Here is a 24,882-nt window from a genome sequence, read left to right on the forward strand (position 1 = left end):
ACCCCATTAAGTTAACAGGCAACCATTCTTTTCCTGTCCAATTTTATTTCAGAGATTAAGGGTAGGGATTTTTGCATGTGATAATAATCAGGAAAGAAAACCTAGGAGAACAAAGTACCACATAGTAACAAAATAACAGGATGGCAGGGAAAATTGAGCCAGTCCAAAGGATTTAGTGAGTGCCTAACATGCTCCAGGCACTGAGGTAGTGGCCAGGGTGGGGGTGGGGGGTGGGGAAAGGGGAACAAAATTAGTGACAGTCCTATATTTGTGAAGTCATAATGCTAGTGGGAAAGAGAAACATTAATCAAATATTCACTCAAGCAAAATGAAAATATTAAGTGACAAGCACCAGGAAGAAGTGGAGGTGCTGTGAGAATAATATACTAACTAGTAGGAAGATGCGAAAAGGACCTAATGAGAAATTAAGCACAGAACTAACTACTGACTTTAGTGTTTATACTTGCTATTGTAATGATTATTTACATTTAGTTCTTGTTTAAATCCACTCCTTTACATGGTACAATAGTTGTTTATACTTGTTATTGTAATGGTTACTTTACCTTAGTTCCACTCCTTTACATCTTGTAAATTGTAGTTGTTCATACTTGTTATTGTAATGTTAACTAACAATTCCAAATTCCCTTGTTTGAATCCATAAAACCCTAAACTCCTTAAATACTGATCTTTGAGACCCCGGAGAATTTTCATCCTGGAGCATTGCACAGTGGAACCAGCAAGACATTTTGACTATACTAGTTCTCAGAAAGATCAATTTTAGGAAACATTTTCCTGTGTATTCTTAGAAAAGTCTGCATATCAAATACTCTAGTTTGAAGACCACTGCATTAGGCTGTTTTGGGCCAATTGGCCATTTATTCTCCTTGCTTGGTGTAGCAATATACTTTCTCCCTTTTGAAACCCCAGTGTCATAGATTGGCAGTTATGTGCATTGGGCGGAGAACCCAGTCTTTGACTGATTTAGAGTTCCATAAGGAGATGATTCAGAGTTGTGATCTAAAGGCCAGGTAAGGGTTAAACTTATGGAGGGGAGGTAAGACCTTTCTAGACAGAGGAAATAATACATATATAGGCCTTGGGACAACAGAAAGCCCTGACACCTGACAAATGACAGAAAAGAAGGCTTAAGTGGCTAGGTCTGCAAAAATAATTAGTACAGTAGAGTTAGATGAGCCTGGAGATGTGGATAAAGGCAAGCCATTAAAAAGTTTCAAGTAGGTAAAGTACTGGTCTCAGATTTGCATTTTGAAAAAATCACTCCCTGCTGGATGGAGAAGGGATAGAATGCTAAAAAAACAAAAAGGCTTGACGAGAACTGTCAACTGCCTTGAGTAATCATCTGCAGTCTAGGGATTGATGTGGTTATCCAGGGTAGGGTCTTATCCATAGGTGCCTGCCCATGATTTTAAAAATAAATGAATACATGTTTACCTCCCACACAAGTACAATGAGAAAATTAAAGAAATACAAGAATTATTAGGCTTATAAAAACTAGTAGTCCCTTGAGTCTTCCTTCCCACACTCCATGCCCATTCCACTAAGAACCCCTTCCTCTACTCATAATTATTCATCTGGTATTACCTCCTTTTTAATTTTTTAAATATACATAATATGCTTAAAGTGCTATGTAAGGACCCAGGGTCAAGGTCTCCTCCTCCACTTTGAGAGGAAGTCACACAGCAGCCTGCACGACCAGGACCGATGGTAAAGGGTAAAAAATGTAAAACCCCCTCCCCTAATAACCAACTCTCACGAGAGTCTGCTGAAATTTCCTTGTAACCAAATTACTGAGACTGTTAAAGTTTATAAGCCTTTCCTGGGCATGCCTGTCTCGCTGTTTCGCTCTTGGCTTTGGGCAAACTGCAGACTTTCATCTCCCAACCAGCCACCATTGGGGAAAATCTTCCTGCCTATAGGCCCTAGTTAAACTCAGGGTGATCTTTCTAGCATATTCTTTGGTCTTGGGGTTGTGCTGGGCTGGAACATGCTATTTCTTTATTTTTCAGTTTTAGACATTGACTGCTTACTGCCCACAATGGAAGAAAAGAACTTCATGAACTTCCTCCACATCTTGCCCCCGTTTCAAACTCTCTTCATATTCTGCCAAAAGTAAGCATTCAAATAATTTTTATTCTTCCCATATAAGAAAAATATTTGAACTCATTCATTTCCTGAAAAATCTATCAATCAGTAAGGACAGAACCAGTACATTTTGCTATAAATTCAAACCTTTGTGAGGTTAAAAGTACCTTACTGTAAATCCATCATGGATATATTTGAAGCAGTAAGGATTTTTGCCCCTTTAGGCAAAAACTGCCACATTTTTAAGCTGGCATAAAAATATTCAAGGAAATCAGTTGAATTATACATGCTAGTTGAATCTCATAATAAAGTTAATTGCACTAGGAGAAAAAAATGATCTTTATAGGAGAAATATCTTGGAATTATCTTTCTAATGTTAAAAAAGTCATTAACTGATGATATTCAATGTTTACTATCAATGATGTAGCAAAACAGGTCTGTCACATGCTGCTGCTAGAAGTTTAAATTGGAAAATAAGTGGGCAATTCCTAACCAGAGTCTAAAAGTATTAGTGTCATGTTTTGATCCTCGTAGAAATACGCAGAGACACAGAGACTTCTGCACAAGAAAATTCATGATAACATTATTTATAACAATGGAAAAATAATCTTAATGCCCCCCAAAGCAAGAAAATTGTTAAATATATCACATCTATAAACCAGAATCATATAAAATCATTAAATTCATGCTTTCAAATGTTTAAGCCATAGGAAAATGCTCATGTGTTAAATGAAAAAAAACAGTTGAGGTCACCATAGCTGTAAAAACAAGTATATGTGTAATTATACACATTTATAAGCATATTATATGTGTACACATTTACAAAATACACATTCTGATTTTTTACAGCACATAAAAAGAGAGTTTTATTCCTCTCAGAGTGGTCTCCCACCCATATGCTTCAGAATCACCTGAGGGGCTTATTAAAAATGAATATTCTTGGGTACCACCAGACTTACTGAATTAAAGTCTCTGGAAGCAGACCCCAATGATCTCCATGTATCTAAGCACCTTAACCAATCTTGACTCACACCTCATTCTGAGGTGGACCAGAAGTACTCTCTCTAGGTAGTGGAATCAGGAGTAATAGTCTCCTTTGTTTTGAATCTTAAAAAATTCTCTACTGAGCATAGACTGCTTTTATGATTAAAAGCTCATTAAAAGCCCATACTAGAAATCAGAGCTGATTTATGATATATTTAGGCAAGTCTAAACTCCTTTTGACACCTGTGAAGTGTACATTTTTAATCTACAATAAACAGGTATCTGTATTCCTGACACTTCAGTTAGTATAAGACAAAGAAAGTACAATATTACAAGTACATATGGGAGGGTCATTATCTCAAATACATTGTGCACATAAAAAAATAAAATTTTAGCAAAAAATTAAGGATCAGCATTTCTTAACATCCCCAAGATATTCCTTGGCCAAAAGAGAATTTAGCGATCAAGTAAGTTTGGGTCTCAATATATATTATATCCTCTCAGGGTCATACAACCCATGAGCAGATTACAGTTTTAAAAAAAATCCGGTATAAATTTCATTCTTAGTTTTAGTTCCACAAATTCTCAGTTTGTTCCTGCCAATAATTCTAGGCCAGAAGAGGGTCCTAGAAAGACCCAGTTCACAAGGGAATTGATACTCTATATTCCATCCAACATTAAACACTATGGGTGGGCACTTCCAAGAATATAGAAGTAACTAACAGTCTCTACCCTCAAGAGCTTCATGCAGTGGAGACACTAGTCCTGGCCATTTCCTCTTGTACAGGTTTCCATATAGAGCCGGTATCTAATAAACGATTGTTTAAATTGAGTTTGGAAACCAAGATACATTTTAAGTTTGGTTATGCTACAGTAGTTTGGAGGACACGGGCCTACACTATGACAGAATCAGATCATTCTATAGACTACTTCAGCATGACTGAGATCTTGAATAATCAAACGTGCCTTGCTCATAGCTACTTTGGAGATCCAGAACCAGCCAGGAGTAAAAAGTTTTGATCAGAGAAGCCCCAGACCCCAAAGGATTTAACAGTATTCACTATGACAGTGTTCCTAAATACATGTACCATAACACTCTAGGTTCTTGATATGTTAGTAGCTATTATATGGTGAAATAGGACTGAAAAAGTGGTTCAGCAGAGTTGATATGCCTCTGCACTGGAAGATTTCTCAATGCCTTTTAAGCACTGTGCTAAGCTTCTTTTATGTAGTCTCATTTAATCTTCACAACAATCCTATGAAATAAGTATTGGTATTTTTCCCATTTTAGAGATGAACAGCAGAGCTCAGAGAGTAATTAATCTGCTTCTGACCACATGGCTTACAAGATACAGAATGGGACCATGAAATCAAATTTTCTTCTGTCAACAAGGATCGATTTATGATCATTCAAGGAATACTGTTTCTAAAATGTTGATGGGCATTAGAACACTCCCAGAGGGAGGAGGCACAGTATTAAGAGTTTCCCAAACTGATCTGATTAGGGAAACTTTCTGAATGAATCAGCACTCGAAACTAGCTTTCCATAGAATACATTTTGAAAACATTGTGGTGCGAATGAGTCAGAGATATCCTGTGGCAGAGAGAAGGCAGGTGGAGGATACTCAGAAGGAGAAGCTGTTCTAGAAAGAGTATTTATTAAAATTGTGCTCAAAGAATTAATAGTAACATGTAAATCAAACCTCAGTTTAACAGATACTATTTCTTTACCTCCACATTCATAAATCCCAGTCGATGGCTCATTTCTTTTTTTTTTTTCCCCAATGGGCAGGTACCGGAATTCAAACCCGGGTCTCAGGCATGGCAGGCAAGAATTCTGCCACTGCCACACTGCCCAGCTCATTTCTTTTAAATAGTATTTGATATGACATTCCAATTCCTACATATTCACTTAGCTAGTTCTTTAAGATTTGTTACAGGATTTGACTTACCTGGTAATTCAACTCATTTTGTTACTAATTTTGATAAGGTATATTCACACTGGGAGTATAAATTTCAGCTTGCTGTGCATCTTGATGGAGTTGCAGTTTGCATTTTAGGGCAAAATAATTTCTTCGTTGTACAGGACTGATCTAAACTGTGTAAGACATTTAGCATCCCTGGCCCCTGCCCATTAAACACTAGTCACTGTGACAACAAGAAAAATATTCCCACAATTTCAAAACTCCCTTTAGAGGTATGGTACCAGCTGAGAATTACAGGTATGGAGCAAACCAGAAAGTTCAATAAAATATTAATTGAAAGAAAAACACCTAACCGAACCATGTATTTAGTATTCCAGGAGAGAATTCAATATTTAGCATGTTATCTCCAATCCGGCATGTCCAAATTCTCATTACATTTCTCTCTATTCTGTTAATAACAAGAACAGATTCAACACCAACTGCTAAAATACTATTTGTAGCTAAGAGGGCCAAACCCTATGTACTTTGCCAATAACAGCAATAAAGTTGGGCAGAAGCTAAGCCCAGAATTACATGGGGTGGCTTCTATGTGAGGCAGCAGCCACAAAACAAGTATATCATTCTTTCAAAATAGTCTTATCATTTTTTCAAATTTGGACTCAAGAAGGATACTGTTCTTTTACTTTAAAAAAGTATTTATTATTGAAAGCTTGTTCCCTCTCACTGGAAATCAGCTCAGCAATGCAGCTCTATCCTTTTTAGGATTATCTGGCCCCGAATAATTTCAGGAAAAAACAACAACTGGACTGGAGGTTCAGTAACATATTCAAAGACATGTCAGTATGCATTCAGGAACACTGGTTTCATTTCTTGATTGGAATGCCAATCACCATAAAATCTTCTGCAAGAGTCACTTCCTGGAGATCTAACACTGATTCAGCTTGCTTTTTCAGTTCTGTAATACCATCTGTTTCTCCTTCTTTGGCCAATGCAATTGGTTTGTATCTCTGACTGAAGTGAGTCAGAACCAGCCTCTTTGCTTGGCACAACTTTGCAAATGCTGCTGCCATCTGCGGTGTGCTGTGGCCATGCTCTTTTGCTTTGTCCATCTGGGTATCATCCAGGGTTGCTTCATGGATCAAAAGGTCTGCTTCAAAGCACAGTTTCACTCCTCCATCACCCACAACCCCAGAACAATCACCCAATATGCAGATTTTTCTTCCAACAACAGGCTTTTTTAAAACATCTTGGGGAGAAATTGTAACCCCATTTTCTAGAACAACTGAAATTCCATTTTTCAGTTTCCCATAGGCAGGACCTGGTGGAACACCTAATGATGAAGGCAGATAACATTATATCATGAGAATGGAATCTATGACTTCATAAGAATCTGTTTTAACAGCATAGCAAACAACAAATGGAAAGTTACTCAATTCTTATCAGAATTGTTATAAATGTCTTCACTACTTGTGGAAAACCAGAATATTTACACATTTTAAAAAATTCAGTGTTGGCTCTGATATTCACAATGTCCCTGTGCTTAAAACATCTGCCATGCACTGTGTCAGATGAGTTTCAAGTTTCTAAGTCCTACCAGAACCTCTTTCTATCAAGACAACAGCTTTTATATTCTCCGTTGTGCAAAGGAATAATGTTTGTGAGACTGCTTTCTTTAACAAGCTCATCTTTGGATAAAATTAGTGTCTGTTTAGGAAGTGACATAATACCTAGTAAAGACAGGTATCTACAAACTGACTAACTTAATAAAAATATTGTTAAAAGGGATTTGCTTGGACCACAAGGTCAAGGAGAATTTCAGGCAATCACACATAACTGATTTTATTGTAAGGTAGGGGCAGTTTCATGTTTATCAAATTGGGCTTAAATCTCATCTTAATCTAGAATAATGCCTGATTATCACTCTGATATAATTCCAATAAGATCATATTTATAGTTTTCAAATATAATTATTTCCCCAGGTTTTCAGATAATAAAACTACCTTTGACAGAAGTCACATTTCCTCATTATCTAGCATTTTGTTTTAGTCGAGGAGAAAGGAAATTATGTAAATAAAGAAATGACAAACAAAAAATACTGCTTTGCTTTTCATAGGCTTTGGCATGGACATGTGATATTGGAGGTATAATGGACTTGGACAGGGCTTCATAAGTCATGCTGAAGACCCCCCTTATGCATCATGACCTAGGGGAGAAGGTGTAAAGCCTTAGGTGAGCTCCAAGCCCATCTCTGGGTGCTTGCTTCCAAAGATGGACCCAGCTATGTCGGATTGGTTGAAGTGTTTTGTTCTGAATACCAAATTAATCAAGGTTGGATGAATAGACAAAGTAAACAGAGAAAGAAAACTCTGAAAGTAGTCTGGTTACAGTTGCATAGTTGTTAAGAACTATGGTTCAAAAAAAAGCAGGCCAAAAATGCCATTGAAAACATAAATACATGAATAATCTGGACCTAAAACTGCCCTACCGCAACCGCAAACCACTCCCATCAACTAAGATAGCAGAGGTGAAAATAAGACCAACTAAGAATCTGGATCTGGGGAGTTGAAGAGAGAAACATTCAAATAAATATTTGGTTTTTGCTCTGAATAACATCTTTTGGCCTCAAGTCTTTCCATTAATAAATAAGCAAACTCTGGGCAAAGGAAGTAAATGGCAAAAATGCCAGTTTCAGGCCTGGGTGACAGGAATGGAAAATTACTAGGACACTTCTAACAGTATCCATTAACACCAACTTCACTGATGAGAAGGAAAAAAAAAAAAAAAACACTTACCGAGGTCTTTAAGTTTCTGTGCATTGAGTTTACCTGGGCGTTTCTTCTCCATGACTGAAAACCCAAAGGAGGGAATTCGATGAAAGAGGCGAAATGCTTTTACAACAAACTGTTCATCGTCAACCAGAAGGTATGACTTTTCTTCTGAGTCTAACAGGATAGTTCTGCCTTGTCCCTCCTTGGGAGGACTGTCTGCTCTATTCACATGTGCAAATTCTTTCATTTCTTCCATAGGACATTGATCTGCGGTTGGCATCAACTCATGGACCACGTAAGGGAAGACCAACTCTGTGTGAGACAGTTCCATGGTTTGCCAGATAAAGTCTCGAAGTCCTACAGGGCCGTAAATTTCAATCGGCTGTTTGGTGACCGCAGTACTACTCTGTAGACTGATTGTGCAGAGAAGGCCAGGAAGCCCAAAGAAATGGTCTCCATGAAGATGTGTAATGAATATCTTAGTAATTCGCCCTTTAGTTGAAACAGAGAAATATCAATGAGAATTTTTCAGAAATGAGATCCCATTCTAAGCTACTTGAAACAAGCATAACAACTCAAATAAAAAGCAGCAAAATGAATTTAGAAGTTCTATTTACTACCATGAACTTATTAATTTATATTTTACTACACAGTCCCAAGAAGCAAGAAAGACAGTTTTTCCCCCACTGGTTTTAGTAAGATATAGCTTTTTTTTTTTATTAGAGAAGTTGTGGATTTACAGAAAAATAATGCATGAAAAAAAATCATACCACCCTATTATTAACACCTTGCCTGCATTAGTATGGTACATATATTACAATTGATGAAAGCACATTTTTATAATTGTACTATTAACTACAGTCCATGATTTATGTTAGGATTCAGTTTGTGTTGTACAGTCCCATGGATTTTTTAAAAAAATTTATTCTAGTAACATACATACAATATAAAAAGATACCCTCTCTTTTCATAAACATTTTCAAATTATACAGTTTTATATTTTTTAGAGTATTTTTCTACATAGTCTCTAATTTAAAAAAAATGAATATAGAAGTGTACCAAAATAATTCACATAAGTAACTAGATAGGCCTTATAGGTGGAAAAACTTGACAGTTACACTGTTCCCTACTGCTCCCTCTGAGAATAGTAAGCATGTACACCCAGTAAAACAAACACATCCAGCTCCAAATGACTGGACCAGTGCCTCAATCCAAAACTGCCTTTTAAGGACTCTACGCTGGAGAGAAATTAACCAACCAAGTCAGATCTTGCTTGTTTGGGGGAGGCTTAAGGAGAAGGATAAGAACCGAGGGGCACAAGGAGGGAGAGAGGAGGTGGGCAATAGATGCCAGAATACAGATCTGTTATTGTGGAATGGCACTTGCATATCTTCCTTTTAGATTGAACTAAAACAACAGCTTTTTCAGTGCATATTGGCTTAAGTTGCAATTTGATTTAGTCTGTGATAAACTGAGTTTACTGCTGGTATGTGACAAGATGCCACATCAGTATTTTTCTGAGATGCATTATTACAAGGCACTTTAAAAGTAACAATTAAAATGAACACATTCTTAGTATAACAGAGGCTTCCAGTCCTAGTTCATGGCCTAACTATACCTATGGTATCAAATATTTGATACCATAAAAGAACAGGAACAAATCTTTTGTAGTAGATTTGTTCTGTCATCAAGGCAAAGGTATTCTCTAAGTGAATCTCCCAGGATCACCATACCAAGCCCTAGTGGCAGAGCACAACTGATTGGGCAGAGGAGATTTTGGACTTTGAGAATCCCTAGGAGGCACTCTAGAAATTTCCTCCATGTATTCCTTTTTCTTTTCTCCTTTTAGTCCTTATTTTTGCTATTATTTGGCTTCTAGAACCCTTCATTTTCCCCCTATGCCCCCGTTCAGGATGTCAAGGCACTTCCAAGTGTGACCTAAGGCCTTTGGAGACACACTAGAGCAGTTGCTGAATTGCCATCTCACCTTGGCATCAGAATTGCCATGTCAGACTTTCTGGGCCCTCTCCCTATCAACTCCAAAATAAAGCCAAAACTGAACTCCAAAACAACCTGTGAACCCAAAACAAGTGAGACAAATTAAGAAGTGAAAAACTGCTTCTCACAGTTATCACAGTTTCAAAGAAGACAAACATTTCATTTTTTCAAGAAACTTGATTTCACAGGGAGAAGGAATGGCAACCACAATTATCAAAGGTATGAGGAAGTTATCAAATGAAGAGAGAAAAATGCAGGAGTCCTTTTTCACTTGGGAACAAGAAAGTTATGGGGGAATATGTCATCCATACAGGACTGGAATACTAAGCATTCACTAAAAATGATGCTGCAATTATATTTACTGCCATGGGGAAATGTCTGCAATATACTGTTCATATACATTGTTCAGTGGAAAAACAAGTAGGTTACACCAAGTATAGCACGATCTCATTTATGTGAAAGTATACACATACAAATCCACCACATATTACCATGTCTTCATGTATAGGGAATTTATCTATGAAAGAGGGATTTGGGCTCTTTCTTATTTATAATTTACTGCTTTGTTTGTATACTTTTTGTTGTCGTTATCTTGGTTTCTTTCTGTATGCTTTTTATAATATTTTTTTTTAATTTTATTTTTGTAATACTTCTTATACTCACTTTTATAAAAATTTTATGATCATTTTTGAGAGGAAAATAGAAGGCTTATGGGTACTCTAAAATTTTGGAAGAAATAGACATGGTAAACATGCACTTGTGAACCAGATGTGTGCAAGTTGAATCAAGGAAGCTTGAAAAAAGTACATTTAGATAAATAGGAAGTACTTCTTACTAAAGTCCTAAAACATATTATCACAGGAGGTAGGACAAGTTGTAAAGGGTTTCAATAAATCAAATAATGATAGGTCCATAATGAGTTATTTAGAGAAACCAGAATGTATTGGTGATGCTACAATCCAGTTTGACACTGAGGGTAAGAAATTCTTTTTTCTGCCAGACTTGGCTTTGCCTATTTAAAAATATATGTAAAACTGCAAAATATAAAAGATTAGAGAAGGGTATTGCGGTGGAAAGACTGAGGGTGGCCCCCATGATCTCTGCTTCCTGGCGTTCACATCCTTCTATAAGCTCCTCCCCTTGAGTATGGGTAGGACTTGAGGCTTGCTTCCGATCAGCACACTATGGCACAGGAATGTGATGTGATTATGTTATGTTATGTTTTAGAAGCTTCTGTCTTGCTAGCAGACTCACCCTAGAGTCTCTCTAGACTCCCTTGCTGGCTATGAGTAAGCAGCTACCTTGAAGCAGAAGATCACATGGAAAGGAACAACAGCAGGCTCAAAGAGCTGAGGGCAGCATCACTCCATAACTCCAATAATTGTGCCAATAAGCTGAGTGAGTTTGGAAACAGATTTTGCCCTAGCTGAACCTCTTTTGAGACTGTAGGACCAGGCAACACCTAGACTGCAACCTAGTAAGATCTTGAAGCAGAGGCCCCAGCTAAGCCAGGCTGACTCCCTGACCTATAGAAACTATTTAGATAATAAATGCAGGCTGTTTTAAGATGTTAAGGTTATGTGTTTTTTTTTGTTATGCAGTATAAGATAATTAATATAGGTGGTAAATAAAAAGTAGACTCACTCCCATACCCAAATCACTAATAATTTCTTGTTTCTATTTTAATTCACCCCCTCCCCCCGCTCTCTTTAAAACATTAAATATCACAGCCTTCACTCTGGCCTGTTGTCTACCCTAACAGCCCTCACAAAAGGAATCCCTGTGTGAGCCAAGGGAAGTTAAGCATAGTACCTGCTTTACCTCGTCTCAACATAGCTAGCATTAAACTGTGCATTTCAAGATAATGTTTCTCAAATTGTATGCAGTAGCTCCTTTCTCTAATCGGTAGTACATATAATTCTTCATTTCCTCACACCCTAGACAGTCAACTAGTCACCACCTCCAACTGATTCCACAAGTATCCCCTTTTAAACTGAGGCCCTTGCCTTCTACATCCCTACTGTGCAGTTTTATTTTGTTTTTAAAACCACATCCTGTATTTCTGCATTCCCCAAATGTAGAGCAATTGATATTTACAATTTCACAGATGCTGATCAACTATCATCTAACATCAAATGACTATTTTCTTCCCTTTTCCTTCAAAGGATGTACATTCTTTTCAATAGTTATGCTAAAGTTAAACAAGCCCCAATCATTACATTATGACCTTTTATCTAGCTTTAAAAAACTTTTTATTTTATTTTTATCTAAAGTTTTATTCCTACATCATACTATCTATCCTAACTGTATAATCAATGGCTCTTTGTATAATCATATAGTTATGCATTCACCACCACAGTCAGTAGGAGGACATTCTCATTTCTTTTGAAAAACAAAGAAACAAGCAAACAAAAAAATCCCACACCCCTCATATCTCCCTAATATTGACATTCAGCTTTGGTATAGTGCCTTTGATACAATTAATGAAAGAATTTTATGGTATTACTGTTAACTATAGCCCTTAGTTGCATTAATTGTATTTTTCCCATACATCAACCTATTATTAATACCTTATAATAGTGACATAAGTTTGTTTTAGTTCATGTAAGAACTTTCTTATATTTGTACTGATAACCACTGTCACTGTCCATTCTAAGTTTTGCTGATTTATACATCCCCAGTTTTCATTTTCTAACTTTCCTTCTGGTGATATACATGACCCTAACCTCCCTTTTCAACTATATTCATACGCAGCTTTACTTACATTCATAGTATTGTGCTACCAACATCAAGTATTGTGCTATCCATTTCTGAACATTTACAATCAACCTGATTAAACATTCTATACTCCTTAAGCATCAACTGCTCTATCTCTATCCTCTTTCAATCTCTTGATAACCTATGCTCTCAAATTTAACTCCCAGAGTTTCCTACTGCTGCTTTTTGATTTAGCATTCTCATCCTCTCTCTCTTGGATGAATGCAACTGCCTTGGAACTTGTCTCTTCGATGCTATTTTTCCTCTCCTGATCTATTTGCCATCATCAAACTCCGTCCTAAAAAACAAATCAGATCAGATCATGTTATTCCCCCACTTAAAAAGTTTTAATAGTTCCTTATTATCAATAAAATAATAAAGTCCAAATACTTTAGCATGCCATAGAGGACTTCACAGTCCACCCTCACATTTTTCCAGCAATCGTACCTCTCATCTATCTTAGCTGAGTACTCAGTTCTTTGAATGGCTTAATGTTCCCCAAAATTCCATTTCTTCCCTAGAAACTTCCTTATCTGTTGCTTATTTTAATATCTTGTCCTTTGACTCCCTAGAAAAACTTCTATTCCTCTTTTAGATCCTAGCTGAAATGTCCATTCGGGGATGTTCTCTCCAATTACAGACTGTATCCTCCTCCTTTATGCTCCAAAAGTACTTAGAAAATACCTTTATTAGTTTACTTATCTTACACTTTGACTATCTGTTTGCATGCCCCTTTTCATCACTAGACCATGAGATTGATATTAGGGGCATGTTTCCTTTAGTCATCAAATGCCATGTACTATGAAGGGTCCTAGGAATGATAACTTCAATCAAGATCTAATAAGTGAGAGGCACTGAACTAAGTCCTGAACATGCACTGAAGTAAGTGCTGAACATCTTATTTATTCACTAACTGAACAGATTTATTAAGCATCTGATAGGTTTATCAGTAATCACAGAGCTTACTTAAGCATAGGGAAACAATGAACACAGAAATAACTATTTAACATAATTTCAGATACTGATGATGTTAAATAGTCAATAAAATATGACAAATCAGTAGAATGACTGGGATGCAGGAGGAAGTACTTAACCCAGGAAGTTCAGGGAAAGCCTCTGAGGAGAAGACATTTAAGCTAAAATCTAATTGATAAGGGGGGCAACCATACAGAGAAGGGATTATTATATATAATTTTCGTAACACCTCTTTCAAGTTGTGTTTTCATGCCCATTTTCAAGAGAAAGAAAATAAACCTTAAGAATGGTTTGCTTATGTCCTAAGGTCACCAGTGTGAGACAGAGCTGGAACTGGGACCTAGGTCTCCCTGACTCTGGGTGGAGGCTTTTAACCATTGTGTTCTTCCCTGTCCCGGGTCCTGGTCCTTTGCTCATTCCATTCACTCTGGCTGGAATGCCCTTTTCCTCTCCAGACCAGGGAATTCCTCCTCATCCTTCAATGGCTCAAAGGTCACCTTCTCTGAGGTGCCTGTTCTGATTACTCCAAGCAGAAAATGAACCTCTTGTTCCCTTTGCCTCCCGCTCATGATACTTACACCTATCTTCCTTAAGAAATAAGCATGTACACGTCTCCTGTTTTCTGGATTGTTAGGGCAATATCCATCTAATATGCTTGATATATCCAATTCTCCTCACTCTTAAGTCTACATAAAACCTTGCTCTCAACAGTTACAGGATGAATGAAAAGCAAATAAAAAGATTAGACTCAGAGAGTATGACTGAATGACTTCCAGGTCTTGCCAGGATTTCAGCACTGAAGTGGGATGCAAATGTTAAAGCTATTCTGAGCAAAAGGCCTAAGGAGATCCAAGATAATGAGCAGAATAAGAAATAATCTTAATGAGACAGTTAAATGCACACTAACCTGCTTTAAGTTGACTCTTCATAAGCTGTGTCTGAGTTCCCTCCCCACAGTCAAAGAGCCAGCAATCGCCCTCACACCGAAGGACCAGAGCAGAGGCACCCCGGGTTGGGGACGGGTATGCTGCACCTGTCCCCAGAAATGTCACATCCATAGACATCTTCCACCCTGCAACAGAAAGATCACTTAGGGACTATTTCACATCACTCTCACAATCAGAATACAGGTTCCTGTCAGCTGTACTCTTATTTATTTAGTTGTACTCTTATTTATCCAGAACAGTTTAGATTTTTGTTCTCTAACAGTCTGCACACAAACCTACAGTAAAGTTTAATAACTCCTAAATAGGTAAAACCAAAAGTTGCCACACTTTCTATGACTGCCAAATAAAACAAAACACAACAGCCAAATTCACTGTGGGCAAAAGATGGGCTTTAGATCTCCTAGTACCTTGAGACCCATGGTGATGGGCTCTTTCTCTGAAAAACCATACACAACAGAGACAGTCGACAATACCTCTACAGCAATGCTGAATATTTCACTCCCCTAAATGATGGGCCCACAATTGGTTTCAGATTTAGGATTCTGCTAGTATACGTGATCAGAAACAACCCACTGAATATGCACATTTCTGCCAACTCCTGGCATCTCTCTTTTTCTTTTCACTATTTCTGGGCACATCTCTCATTTCTCAAATATTTCTGTGATGGGAGATGTGCATCAAGTCTAATAAATAAGAATAAACTGAAACATACATAGCCAATTATAGATCATCCATATTGATGGCAGGGTGAAAAAAAAGTCATATAAATAATTTTGAGAAAATTAGTAGAACAAAAAAATTTGACAGAGAGCTGGATAGAAGATAAATATACAAAAAAAAAAAAACACTGAAAACAAAACAAAACAATGCCTTTTCTCAGTCCTAGCAAAAACTAGATAGAAATGGAAATGAGATAACAATCCCATTCACAAGAGTAATAAAATTTAAAAAAAACACTTATAAAATCACTAAAAATAAAGTTAATAGGAATGGAACAGGAGCTAAAAGACTCAAACAAACGGAGAGAGACATTATATCTCCTGATACAAAGACATCACAGAATGTTACTCTTTCCAAAATTTAGTATAGATATATTTAGTGCAAATTCTAACAAATTTCCAGAGGGATTTACTTTGAAATAAAAAATAATGAGTCCAAAGATCACATGAAAAAGAAATAAATGTGTGAGAATGACCAAGAAAATTATAAGAAATTTTGAGTAGGGACTTGCCTTTATAGACAAGAACACTTACTATACTAACCAGACGGAATCAAAATAAAATAATATTGGCACAGAAACTGCAGTGAAAGAGAATGGAAAGTTCATAAACAAACTCAAGTATGCACGGGAATCAATATATAACAAAGGTGGGAAAGGGTGGTTTATTTAATGAATAGCATTGGCATAATTGGCATTCTTGCAGGAAAAAGCAAAGCAAGATTGTCACTTTCTGTTACATATATACATACGTTCCACATGGTTTCAAAATTTAAATTTAAAAAATCCAATGCAATATGTTCAAAAAATTTGGGGGAATGCGTATATAACTTTGGGAATGGAAGAGGTCTTATAAGCAAAACAGGAAGCCCAGAAATTAAAAAAAAGACATTTTTACTACATAAAAACTACTATATATTGAAAGATCCAAAAGCCAGAGGACAAAAAAAAACAAAACAAAAAACTCCTGAAGAAAACTATTTGTACCTCTTCTGACAAAGGATTAATGCCCCTATTCTAGTTTGCTAGCTGCCGGAATGCACAGAGATGACTGGCTTTTAATAAAAGGGGATTTATTCAGTTAAAAATGTATAGTTCTTCAGAGGAAAAGCAGCTACCTTTCAACTGAGGTTCTTTTCTTACATGGAAAGGCACAGGGCAATCTCTGCTGGCCTTCTCTCCAGGCCTCTGGGTTCCAACAACTTTCCTCAGGGTGATTTCTTTCTGCATCTCCAAAGGCCTGGGCTGAGCTGCTTGGGCTCGGGGCTGAGATGAGGTATGCTGAGCTGCTTGGACTGTGCTATGTTGAGCTCTCTCATTTAAGCTTCCAACCAATTAAATTAAACATCATTCATTGCAGCAGGTACGCCTCCTAGCCGACTGCAGATGTAATCAGCAATAAATGAGCTTCACATGCCATTGGCTCATGTCCACAGCAACAAAACTAGGCATCTTCACCTGGCCACGTTGACACCTGAACCTAACTACCACAGCCCCTAATAAAAGTTGATGCAAATGGCTTTAAAAAACAAAACAGAACAACAACAAAACTAATACAACAGAAAGATAGGCAAAGGATTCATACAGGAAAATCACAGAAGAAATTCAAACAGCCAAAAAGCATATGAAAAGTGCTCACTTTCAAGGTAGTCAGAGACAAGCAAATTAACAAAGAGATACCATTTCCCCATATAAACTTGGCAAATATGAAATGATCAGCAGTGCTGACCAGGACATGGGAAATGAGTATTCTCATAATTACAGGTGGTAGAGGTATGGATTGCAACTTATTTTAGTACAGTAACCTGGCAATGATTATATATAATAATAATGATGTGGCTGATAACAATACCTCTTATCCCAGAAGTCCTACTTTTTGAAATGTACAATGCTTACTGTGATATTAAGGTGGCTAAAAATTGAAGCAATCTGAATATAGGTTAATAAGGAAATGGTTGAACATTTTATTATATATCCATACCATGAATTATTTATTTTGTCGCTAATAAAAAGTCATACGAACAACTATTATCTTGCAGAAATGACAGTGAGAAAAGTTACAGATGACTATGGCATGATCTTATTTTTATGAAACAATGCCTCAAACCCATATTTTTATATAAGCTGGAAAATGTCTGGTGAGGAAGGATATACCATACTCTTAATACTGGTTTTCTCAGGGGTGATTACTAACATTTCCTTTAAATCTTTGAATGCCTTCTGGTTGCAATGAATAGCATTAAACAAAATTCTTAAAGATGTATCATAAGGCTGCACATGCTTTTCTAACTACACATCATCTAGTCCTCCCTTTCATTCTAGAATAGGGCTAGGTCAGCTCCCCTTGCCCCCACCCCAAGATGGCTGCAATAACCTCTCTCTACCCCACACACAAATCTTGAGGTTATCTCTAGTGACCCTTCAGGTGTTACTCTACATTTTCACCCCTAAGATCAAGTCTTCATCTGATAATTAAGCAGTTTAATTTGCAGAGGCTTCCTTATTCCATTGCAGTTTGCAAGAAAGGTGAGAATAAACAGTGTCAAAAACTTAAAAAAAAAAAAGTTAATAAATGCAGAAGGAATGATAGAATATCTTCAATTTGCAGCCTCTAACAAATAATGGACAAATAGGACAGTGTCATGCAACCCTGGAGCATATTAGAATCATTGGGAGAGCTTTTAAAACATATCAATGATTGGGCTCCATTCCAGAATAATTACATTGGAAATTCTGCAACTGAGACATGGGTTTTGGTATTAAATAATAATAATGAGAAGAAAAAAAGCCTTCCCCTGTGAGTCTGATGTGCTGTCAGATTAGAGACCACTTAGTGAATGAGGGGTTCATGGACAACTATCATAATGGAACAGATTGACCTGAACTCACTAAGCAAGTAATCAATCTTTTCTTAAAACATTTTATCATTAAAAACTTCAAACACATACAAAAGGAGAGAGATTAGTATATGTGTCACCTTGTACCCATGACCAAACCTCAAAAACTAACAACTCATGGCCAATGTTGTTTCATTTAGATTCATTATCCCGCCCCCATTCCTCCAGGAATATTTGATAGGTGGTATTGGGTACTTCCGTCAGGAAGCACATACTGTCTGACTGTCTTTTTTTCTGATATCAGCAGCCACTAACGATCACTGCATTAGGAGTTGCCAAAAGTGATATTCTAATTTTCATTCCCCCCACTATTAGCTGGCATCAGTCTGTAATTCTCTGGCTAATTATTTGGTTACCCTGTGGTGTCATTTGTGTAAGACCACTGGACAATCTTCTTATTTCTTTATTTATTTTTACTGATATATATTATATACTCACATACCATGTTATCATCCAACGTATACAATCAATGGTTCACAATATCATCATACAGTTATGAATTTATCATCACAATCAACTTTTTTGTATGTCTATGAAAAATAACATATACAAAAAAGCAGTAAAGGGTGGGCCACGGTGGCTCAGCAGGCAGGAATGCTTGCTGGCGATGCCAGAGGACCCAGGTTCAATTCCCGGTGCCTGCCCATTTTAAAAAAAAAAAAAAAAAAAAAAAAAAAGCAGTAAATTTCAAAGCACATTGCAATAATTAGTTGCAGAACAGATTCAGAGTTTAGTATGGGTTGCAAGTTCTCATTTTTAGATTTTTACTAACTGCACCAAGACACTGGAGACTAAAAGAAATATCAATATAATGATGCAGCAATCATATTCATTTGTTAAACCTTACTTTCTCTGTATAACTCCACCATCACCTTTGATCTTTCTCTCATTCTTTAGTGGTATTCGGGCTATGCCCATTCTAACATTTTCATGTTGGAAGGGCCTGTTGGTAATATGATATGGGGGATTGAATTTCTTCATGTCCTGGAAAGGCTGGCCCCTCTGCATGTCAGGACTTATCTGGTCTAGGGACCTATCTGGAGATTGTAGGCTTCTGGAAAGTTACCCTAATGCATGCAACCTTCGTAGAATCAAAACACCCTAGATGTTCTTTAGGATTGGCAGGAATGGTTTTGGTTGGGGTTTGGCAAGCTATGATAGGAGGCAATGTCTAACTGAAGCTTGCGTAAGAGTGATCTTCAGAGTAGTTTCTTGACTCTATTTGAACTCTCTCAGCCACTGATACCTTATTTGTTACATTTCTTTTCCCCTCTTTTGGTCAGGATGGCATTGGTGATCTCATGGTGCCAGGGCCAGGCTCATCCCAGGGAGTCATCTCCTATGCCGCCAGGGAGACTCTCACTCCTGGATGTCATGCCCCACATGGGGGGGGGGGGACGGGGACAATGACTTCACTTGCAGAGTTGGGCTTAGAGAAAGAGAGGCCATATCTGAGCAATGAAAGAGGTCCTCTGGAAGTAACTCTTAGGCATATCTGCTTTATGCCTCTCTGCTTTATACCTAAACTTCACAAGAGCTAGCCTCAAGACCAAGGACGTGGCCTATTGATTTGATTTGGGTGTCCCTAATGTCTGACACAGTATCAGGGGTTTTCCCAGTGGTAAAGTTTAATAGTTGCATATTTTTTTCTCCCATCCCTCAAGGAACTTTGCCTATATATATAAATTTTTTTTTTTCCCTGCATAGGCAGGCACTGGGGATCAAACCCAGGTCTCCTGCATGACAGGCAAGAATTCTACCACTGAGCCACCTTCACACCTTGCCAATACTTTTTGATTATATGCTTAATATACTCTGGGATATATCCAGGCACTACATTAAGCTATATAGGATAAAAGGCCCTCATTTTCATTCTGCGCTCCCTGTGTTTGGATTGTTTAAATGATCTATCCAGACAGGCTGAGTTAGATTATGTGCTACAGAAAATTGAGGTTCTGGGCAAAATAAACCTTTCTTCCTTTGGTCTCAAAGAGTAGGTGAAGTTCTAAAATACAGACAATGTCTTCCTTACCCCTGTATTCTGAATTACTTTAATCCTATCCTGATCGGATTTGTTCTTATCTCTAGATACCAGGCCATATATATATATATATATATATATATATATATATATATGATACTGTGTCAGACATTAGGGACACCCAAATCAAATCAATAGGCCACGTCCTTGGTCTTGAGGCTAGCTCTTGTGAAGTTTAGGTATAAAGCAGAGATGCTTAGCTTACCTGTAGATATGCCTAAGAGTTACTTCCAGAGGACCTCTTTCATTGCTCAGATATGGCCTCTCTTTCTCTAAGCCCAACTCTGCAAGTGAAATCATTGTCCCCGTCCCCCCCCCCCCCATGTGGGGCATGACATCCAGGAGTGAGAGTCTCCCTGGATGTACATATATATATATGTAAAACAGCCTCTCAAAATCCAGAAATAACAATTACCAGTCTGGACTAAATGTGACTGCTGTAAGAGCTTACAACCTAGGCCCTTCTTTTAAGTATTTTCTAAATGAGATCATACAATATTTGCTCTTTTGTTTCTAGCTTATTTTGCCTCACCAAATGTCCAACAGGTTCGTTCACAATGTTGCACACCTCACAACTTTCTTCCCTTTTGTAGCAACACAGTATTTGATCAAATGTATACACCATTGTTTGCCAATCTACTTCTCAGTCAGTGCATCCTTCAGCCACCTCCATCCATTGGGCACCAGGTACGATGTTCAAAGTCAACAGTTCAACACTCCACTGAGCAATCTTAACACCACAAAGAGACAAGACCTTATCTAACTCCTGCTGTGATGCAATACAATGTACATAGTACTTTGAGGTTTTCTTGTCTTGCCAAAAAGTAGAACCTGAATTTGAGAAAGCCTATAGATGTAAATACCAGTTTGTTAAAGATATCACAATGGAAAAAGTACACATATAATGGAAAAAGCAAATCTAGTATGCAGAAAACTTTACCAGACAAATGATGTGCTTTGTTCAAGAAATAAATTCCAAGAAGAAAAAAATTAAAGAGGAAGAGGAAACCTATAGATTAAAAGAGACTTAAGAGACCTCAACCAAATGCAACAGGTGTACTTCATTTGAACTTTGTTTGGCTAACTGGTAGTGGGTGGAAAAAGACAATCGGATAGTATATGATAAAGTGAAATTCTTATTAGTTTGATAATGTATGATGCTTTAAAAAGTATTGCATATTGTGTCTTATATATATATAATTGAGTACTGAACAGATTAAATGGTACATTTTAGATTTGTTTTCCAGTAAGGGTAATAAAAGAAACAAGATTATGACTAGCAAGTACATTACACTATTTTATTTTCGTTTACATTTGAAAGTTTCCGTAACAAAAAGTTTAGAAATTTTCAAAGCTATACAATCAAAAACCCTTCCAGTAGGTCAGGAAGTAATCAGAAATTTATTTAATCAATATTTAGGGACCTGCTATGTTGTGCCATGCGGCATTCTGGGCACTAGGATTAAGAGTGAGTAAATCAGATTTCATCTTTTGGACGAAAATTAGCTCGCTACTTTCTCAAGACAATGATGTGTCTTAGACGAAGTTCACATTCCGATAGAGATACCATAAGACAGCACACGACAGTGTCATTTGAAACTCTGGTTCAGTGGTTCTCAATCCTGCTTGCCTATTACAATCACCTGGGGTCTCTGGGGCCTGAGTATTTCTAAGGCTTCCCCAGAAGTCTAATGGCTGCGGGGCCGATTACCAGTGCTCCTTAGTTTCCAAACGGGCAAGCAGTGTCAGCCCTGCAATCATCCCGTGGTGTAGGTAGAGCAGGTACGACACGCACCCTCCATTTTAGAGCTGAAAAGAACCGTGGCCCACAGAGATGGAGCGAGTGACCAAGGCAGGGTCAAGGCGAAACGCTCGGTCTCCGACTACTAGAGTGTGCAGGCTCTCCTACCCGATCGTGTCTGCCCCGCAAAAGGGGGAATGGGCGGTGGCCCGGTGAGGTGGACGACACGCGCCCTCTTTCCAGGCGCTTCCCAGGCCTGGGACCTCGGAACCCCAGTGGGGTCGCTGAGCTCTGAGCACGCGTTCCAGCCCGCGCGACCCAGGCCTGACGGCAGCCGCCGCCCCGACTCTGCCCCGCCCCCGCTCCGACGCGCCCTAGCCCACTCACCCACTCCCAGAGACCCGCGCAGGAGCCCACCGACGCGCAGGCCCGCACCCAGACCCAGCCGTCCGCGCGGCGGCGACGGACGCGGGCGGAAGTGCGCCGCCGTCTGTCTCAGTGCAGCCGCTCTAGGACGCGGGAGGTTCGAACTCCGTGGTCCCCACCGGGAGCCCGGGCGCCTCGGTCGCCCGGGAGGTCCCGCCCGAGCTCTAAGTACCCTCCTCCGCTCCCGGGGCTTCTGAGGAGAAAACCGGTGTGCGCCGGTCCTCCTGGCCCTGTCCGCACCAGCTAGCTTTGCGGAAGATGGAGGCGGATAGCTGGTGGGAACTGGAGAATGGTTGTTAAATAGTGCTCGCTGTAACGCTAAACACCAAGAGTGAAACGTTTACTACTCTGGTTTTGTTTTGTTCTCCGTGTAACATTTTTCAAACAAGAATATTCTCCTGATGTTTTGCGCACGCATAATTTCGTGCGTGTAATTTTTCTTTGGTTGGGATGGATCCTATCCCTCAACCACCAAACCTCAAAGTTTGCCATGCCTTAAGAGGGAAAAAGCGTGTCTTGAATCAGAGTTTGTGACAGCATTATTGTTTATCATTGGCCTCCGCCAGCATTCCATTTTCCTATTCTCAGGATTCACCAGAACATTTGCTGAAAATCTGAATTGTGCTGTCTTCGCCACAAGCACTGCTGATATGTTACTTTATGTTGAACGTAGCATAGCCTGCTGGATGCTAGGTGAAAAGCCCCAACCTTTGCTAGGTGCTGAAATTGGCAAGTGATTACAGATCACAAGAGGGAAAAAACTCAAGTCAGTTTACATTCCGACTCAAAAAGCCCTGGGGACCCCTCAGAGCCTTAAGTAAAATGAAATAAAATTAAATAATCTACGCCCTCTTGAGTTTCTTCTTTATCTTTTGAAATTTGAAATCACCATTAAGGCAGCTGATACAGTAGCCAATCAAGCCCCTAGGTTCATTATCTTTGACCCAATACAAAATAAAGCCCACGTACCCTAAATCCAACCCTATAAGACAGAAAAACCCTCCTCCAATCAATAGAAATCAAATTAATTTCCTTTTTATCTATGTAAAAAATTCTTTGCCGTCCCTAGAACACCAAAGTTACTTCTGTTCTGGCTTCCTTTGCTACAGCAAAACTTTGGTGTCCCAAATAAAATTCTGTGGTCTGCAAACTGGACACCAATTTGGTTTTAACATGTTTGGAGGACCCGACAACGTATAGAAGGGGGCTTTCATGGCGGTGGGCCCCGGTCACTGGCCAGGCGAGGTGTCCACAAAAGACCTTTATGTGTCAGCTGTCTGACTGCTAAGACCCTGCAACCCCCAGGTATCCCGTTTGTAAATCTGAATTCCTCAATTTGCCTCAAGTTTAATTGCCTTTTATTCAAGACTCTGATGTAGGTACCTTCAGTTTGTATTTGCTTTTGGTTCTATCATGACACCTTCATTTTCGTTTCATTTTGTTTCTGTCTCTCTTGGAGACATAGGGTTTAGGAATCCATGAGACCTGCTGAGTACACTCCCAACCTGGGTCACATGGCTTAGTGGCTTGCCAGTCCTCTCACTCCTGCATAGTGAGTATCCTTTTCTACCCGTTATGCACATGTGTTCAGGGCCAGATACCTACCTGGAACTTCCACTCACCAGTGATCCTGCTCAGCTCAGAGCAGCATTCCAGGGGCTGAGCTGAAAGGCCCGGGCCAGAGAGACATTTCATCTGACCACAGCATATTGGGGTTTTCTCTCTAAATCTCCCTTTCCTCCTCCTGCTGCTTATGCATACTTGAACTATGGACTTTCGAGTATCTTTTCATGGCTGGATATGGTGAAGGGCGATTTGTCTTGCAGTGGCCACTTTGAGAAACTATAAGAACAAAATTGTGCACTTGAGCAGCACCTTAAAAAGGGGGTGGTGGGTGGGACTCAAGATGACTACTTGGAGGCCCCCAGAGGATAGTCTTCATTTGAAGTTTCATCAGGAAAAGAAAAGGCCAGAAATAGAACAAAGGGGAACCAAAACCAAACCTATACCTCCCATTTTACTATACCAAGCCCTTCCCCAGTAGCTGCCCCAACCTGTTCTTGACCCCCTGAAGGCATGTGATCTAGTCCAGACTCTTTTAAGATTAAGCCTTCCATGCAAACTGGCAGCCCACTAACGCAGAATTTAAACCTTGGATCTACTCTGATTTAAGAGCTAGAATTGAAAATTTCCCCACATAAGACCAACAAGTATTTCTAGAATAATTTAGAATTATTTTGGGTATATGTGATCCAGGGCTACCTAGCCTTAGGTGCTAAATCCTGGATGGCAAATGCTGGTGGGACTGATCTGGAAAGGAAACTATAAGATGTCTCTTTCCATGGTTATTCTGAGAGTGGAATAGCCTAAAAAAGATGGCAAAGTTTCTCTAAGGTTACATGCCAGGGCAAAGAAAAGTTTCTTTCACAAATTGCAGTGGGAAAGCTTTAGCCCTCATATTAAATAATCTCAATTTATCCCATCTGCCAAGAACAAACATTCTGATAAAAATATAAGAGTAGAGCAAAAAGAGATAGCCAACTCGTTTATATAAACTAGTGAATTTTGTGTTTCTGTGTTTTTATATCTTGACCCATCAAAA

The 24,882-nt window shown here is 38.6% G+C and overlaps 1 protein-coding gene across 1 annotated transcript; it reads right to left on the minus strand.

Annotated features, from left to right (window-relative positions):
• Positions 1-261: 261 nt before the first annotated feature.
• On the minus strand, positions 262-22,329 carry ELAC1 (elaC ribonuclease Z 1). Its single transcript, XM_077135451.1, has 4 exons — positions 22,242-22,329; positions 14,418-14,582; positions 7,805-8,272; positions 262-6,342 (listed from the first exon to the last, which is right to left on the minus strand). The coding sequence occupies exons 2-4, from the start codon at positions 14,572-14,574 to the stop codon at positions 5,876-5,878; spliced, it is 1,092 nt and encodes a 363-aa protein (XP_076991566.1). The 5' UTR covers positions 14,575-14,582; positions 22,242-22,329; the 3' UTR covers positions 262-5,875.
• Between the last annotated feature and the right edge of the window lie 2,553 nt (positions 22,330-24,882).

Source organism: Tamandua tetradactyla, chromosome 18 (genome assembly GCF_023851605.1).
Source record: "Tamandua tetradactyla isolate mTamTet1 chromosome 18, mTamTet1.pri, whole genome shotgun sequence".
Classification (NCBI taxonomy): domain Eukaryota; kingdom Metazoa; phylum Chordata; class Mammalia; order Pilosa; family Myrmecophagidae; genus Tamandua; species Tamandua tetradactyla.

Excerpts from the sequence above, each read along its gene's own strand:
- ELAC1 (XM_077135451.1), bottom strand. The coding sequence starts at position 14,574 with ATGTCTATGGATGTGACATTTCTGGGGACAGGTGCAGCATACCCGTCC. Across the intron at positions 8,273-14,417 it reads GAAGAGTCAACTTAAAGCAG|GGCGAATTACTAAGATATTC; the intron begins GTTAGTGTGCAT and ends TTTCAACTAAAG. Across the intron at positions 6,343-7,804 it reads ACAGAAACTTAAAGACCTCG|GTGTTCCACCAGGTCCTGCC; the intron begins GTAAGTGTTTTT and ends CTTCATCATTAG.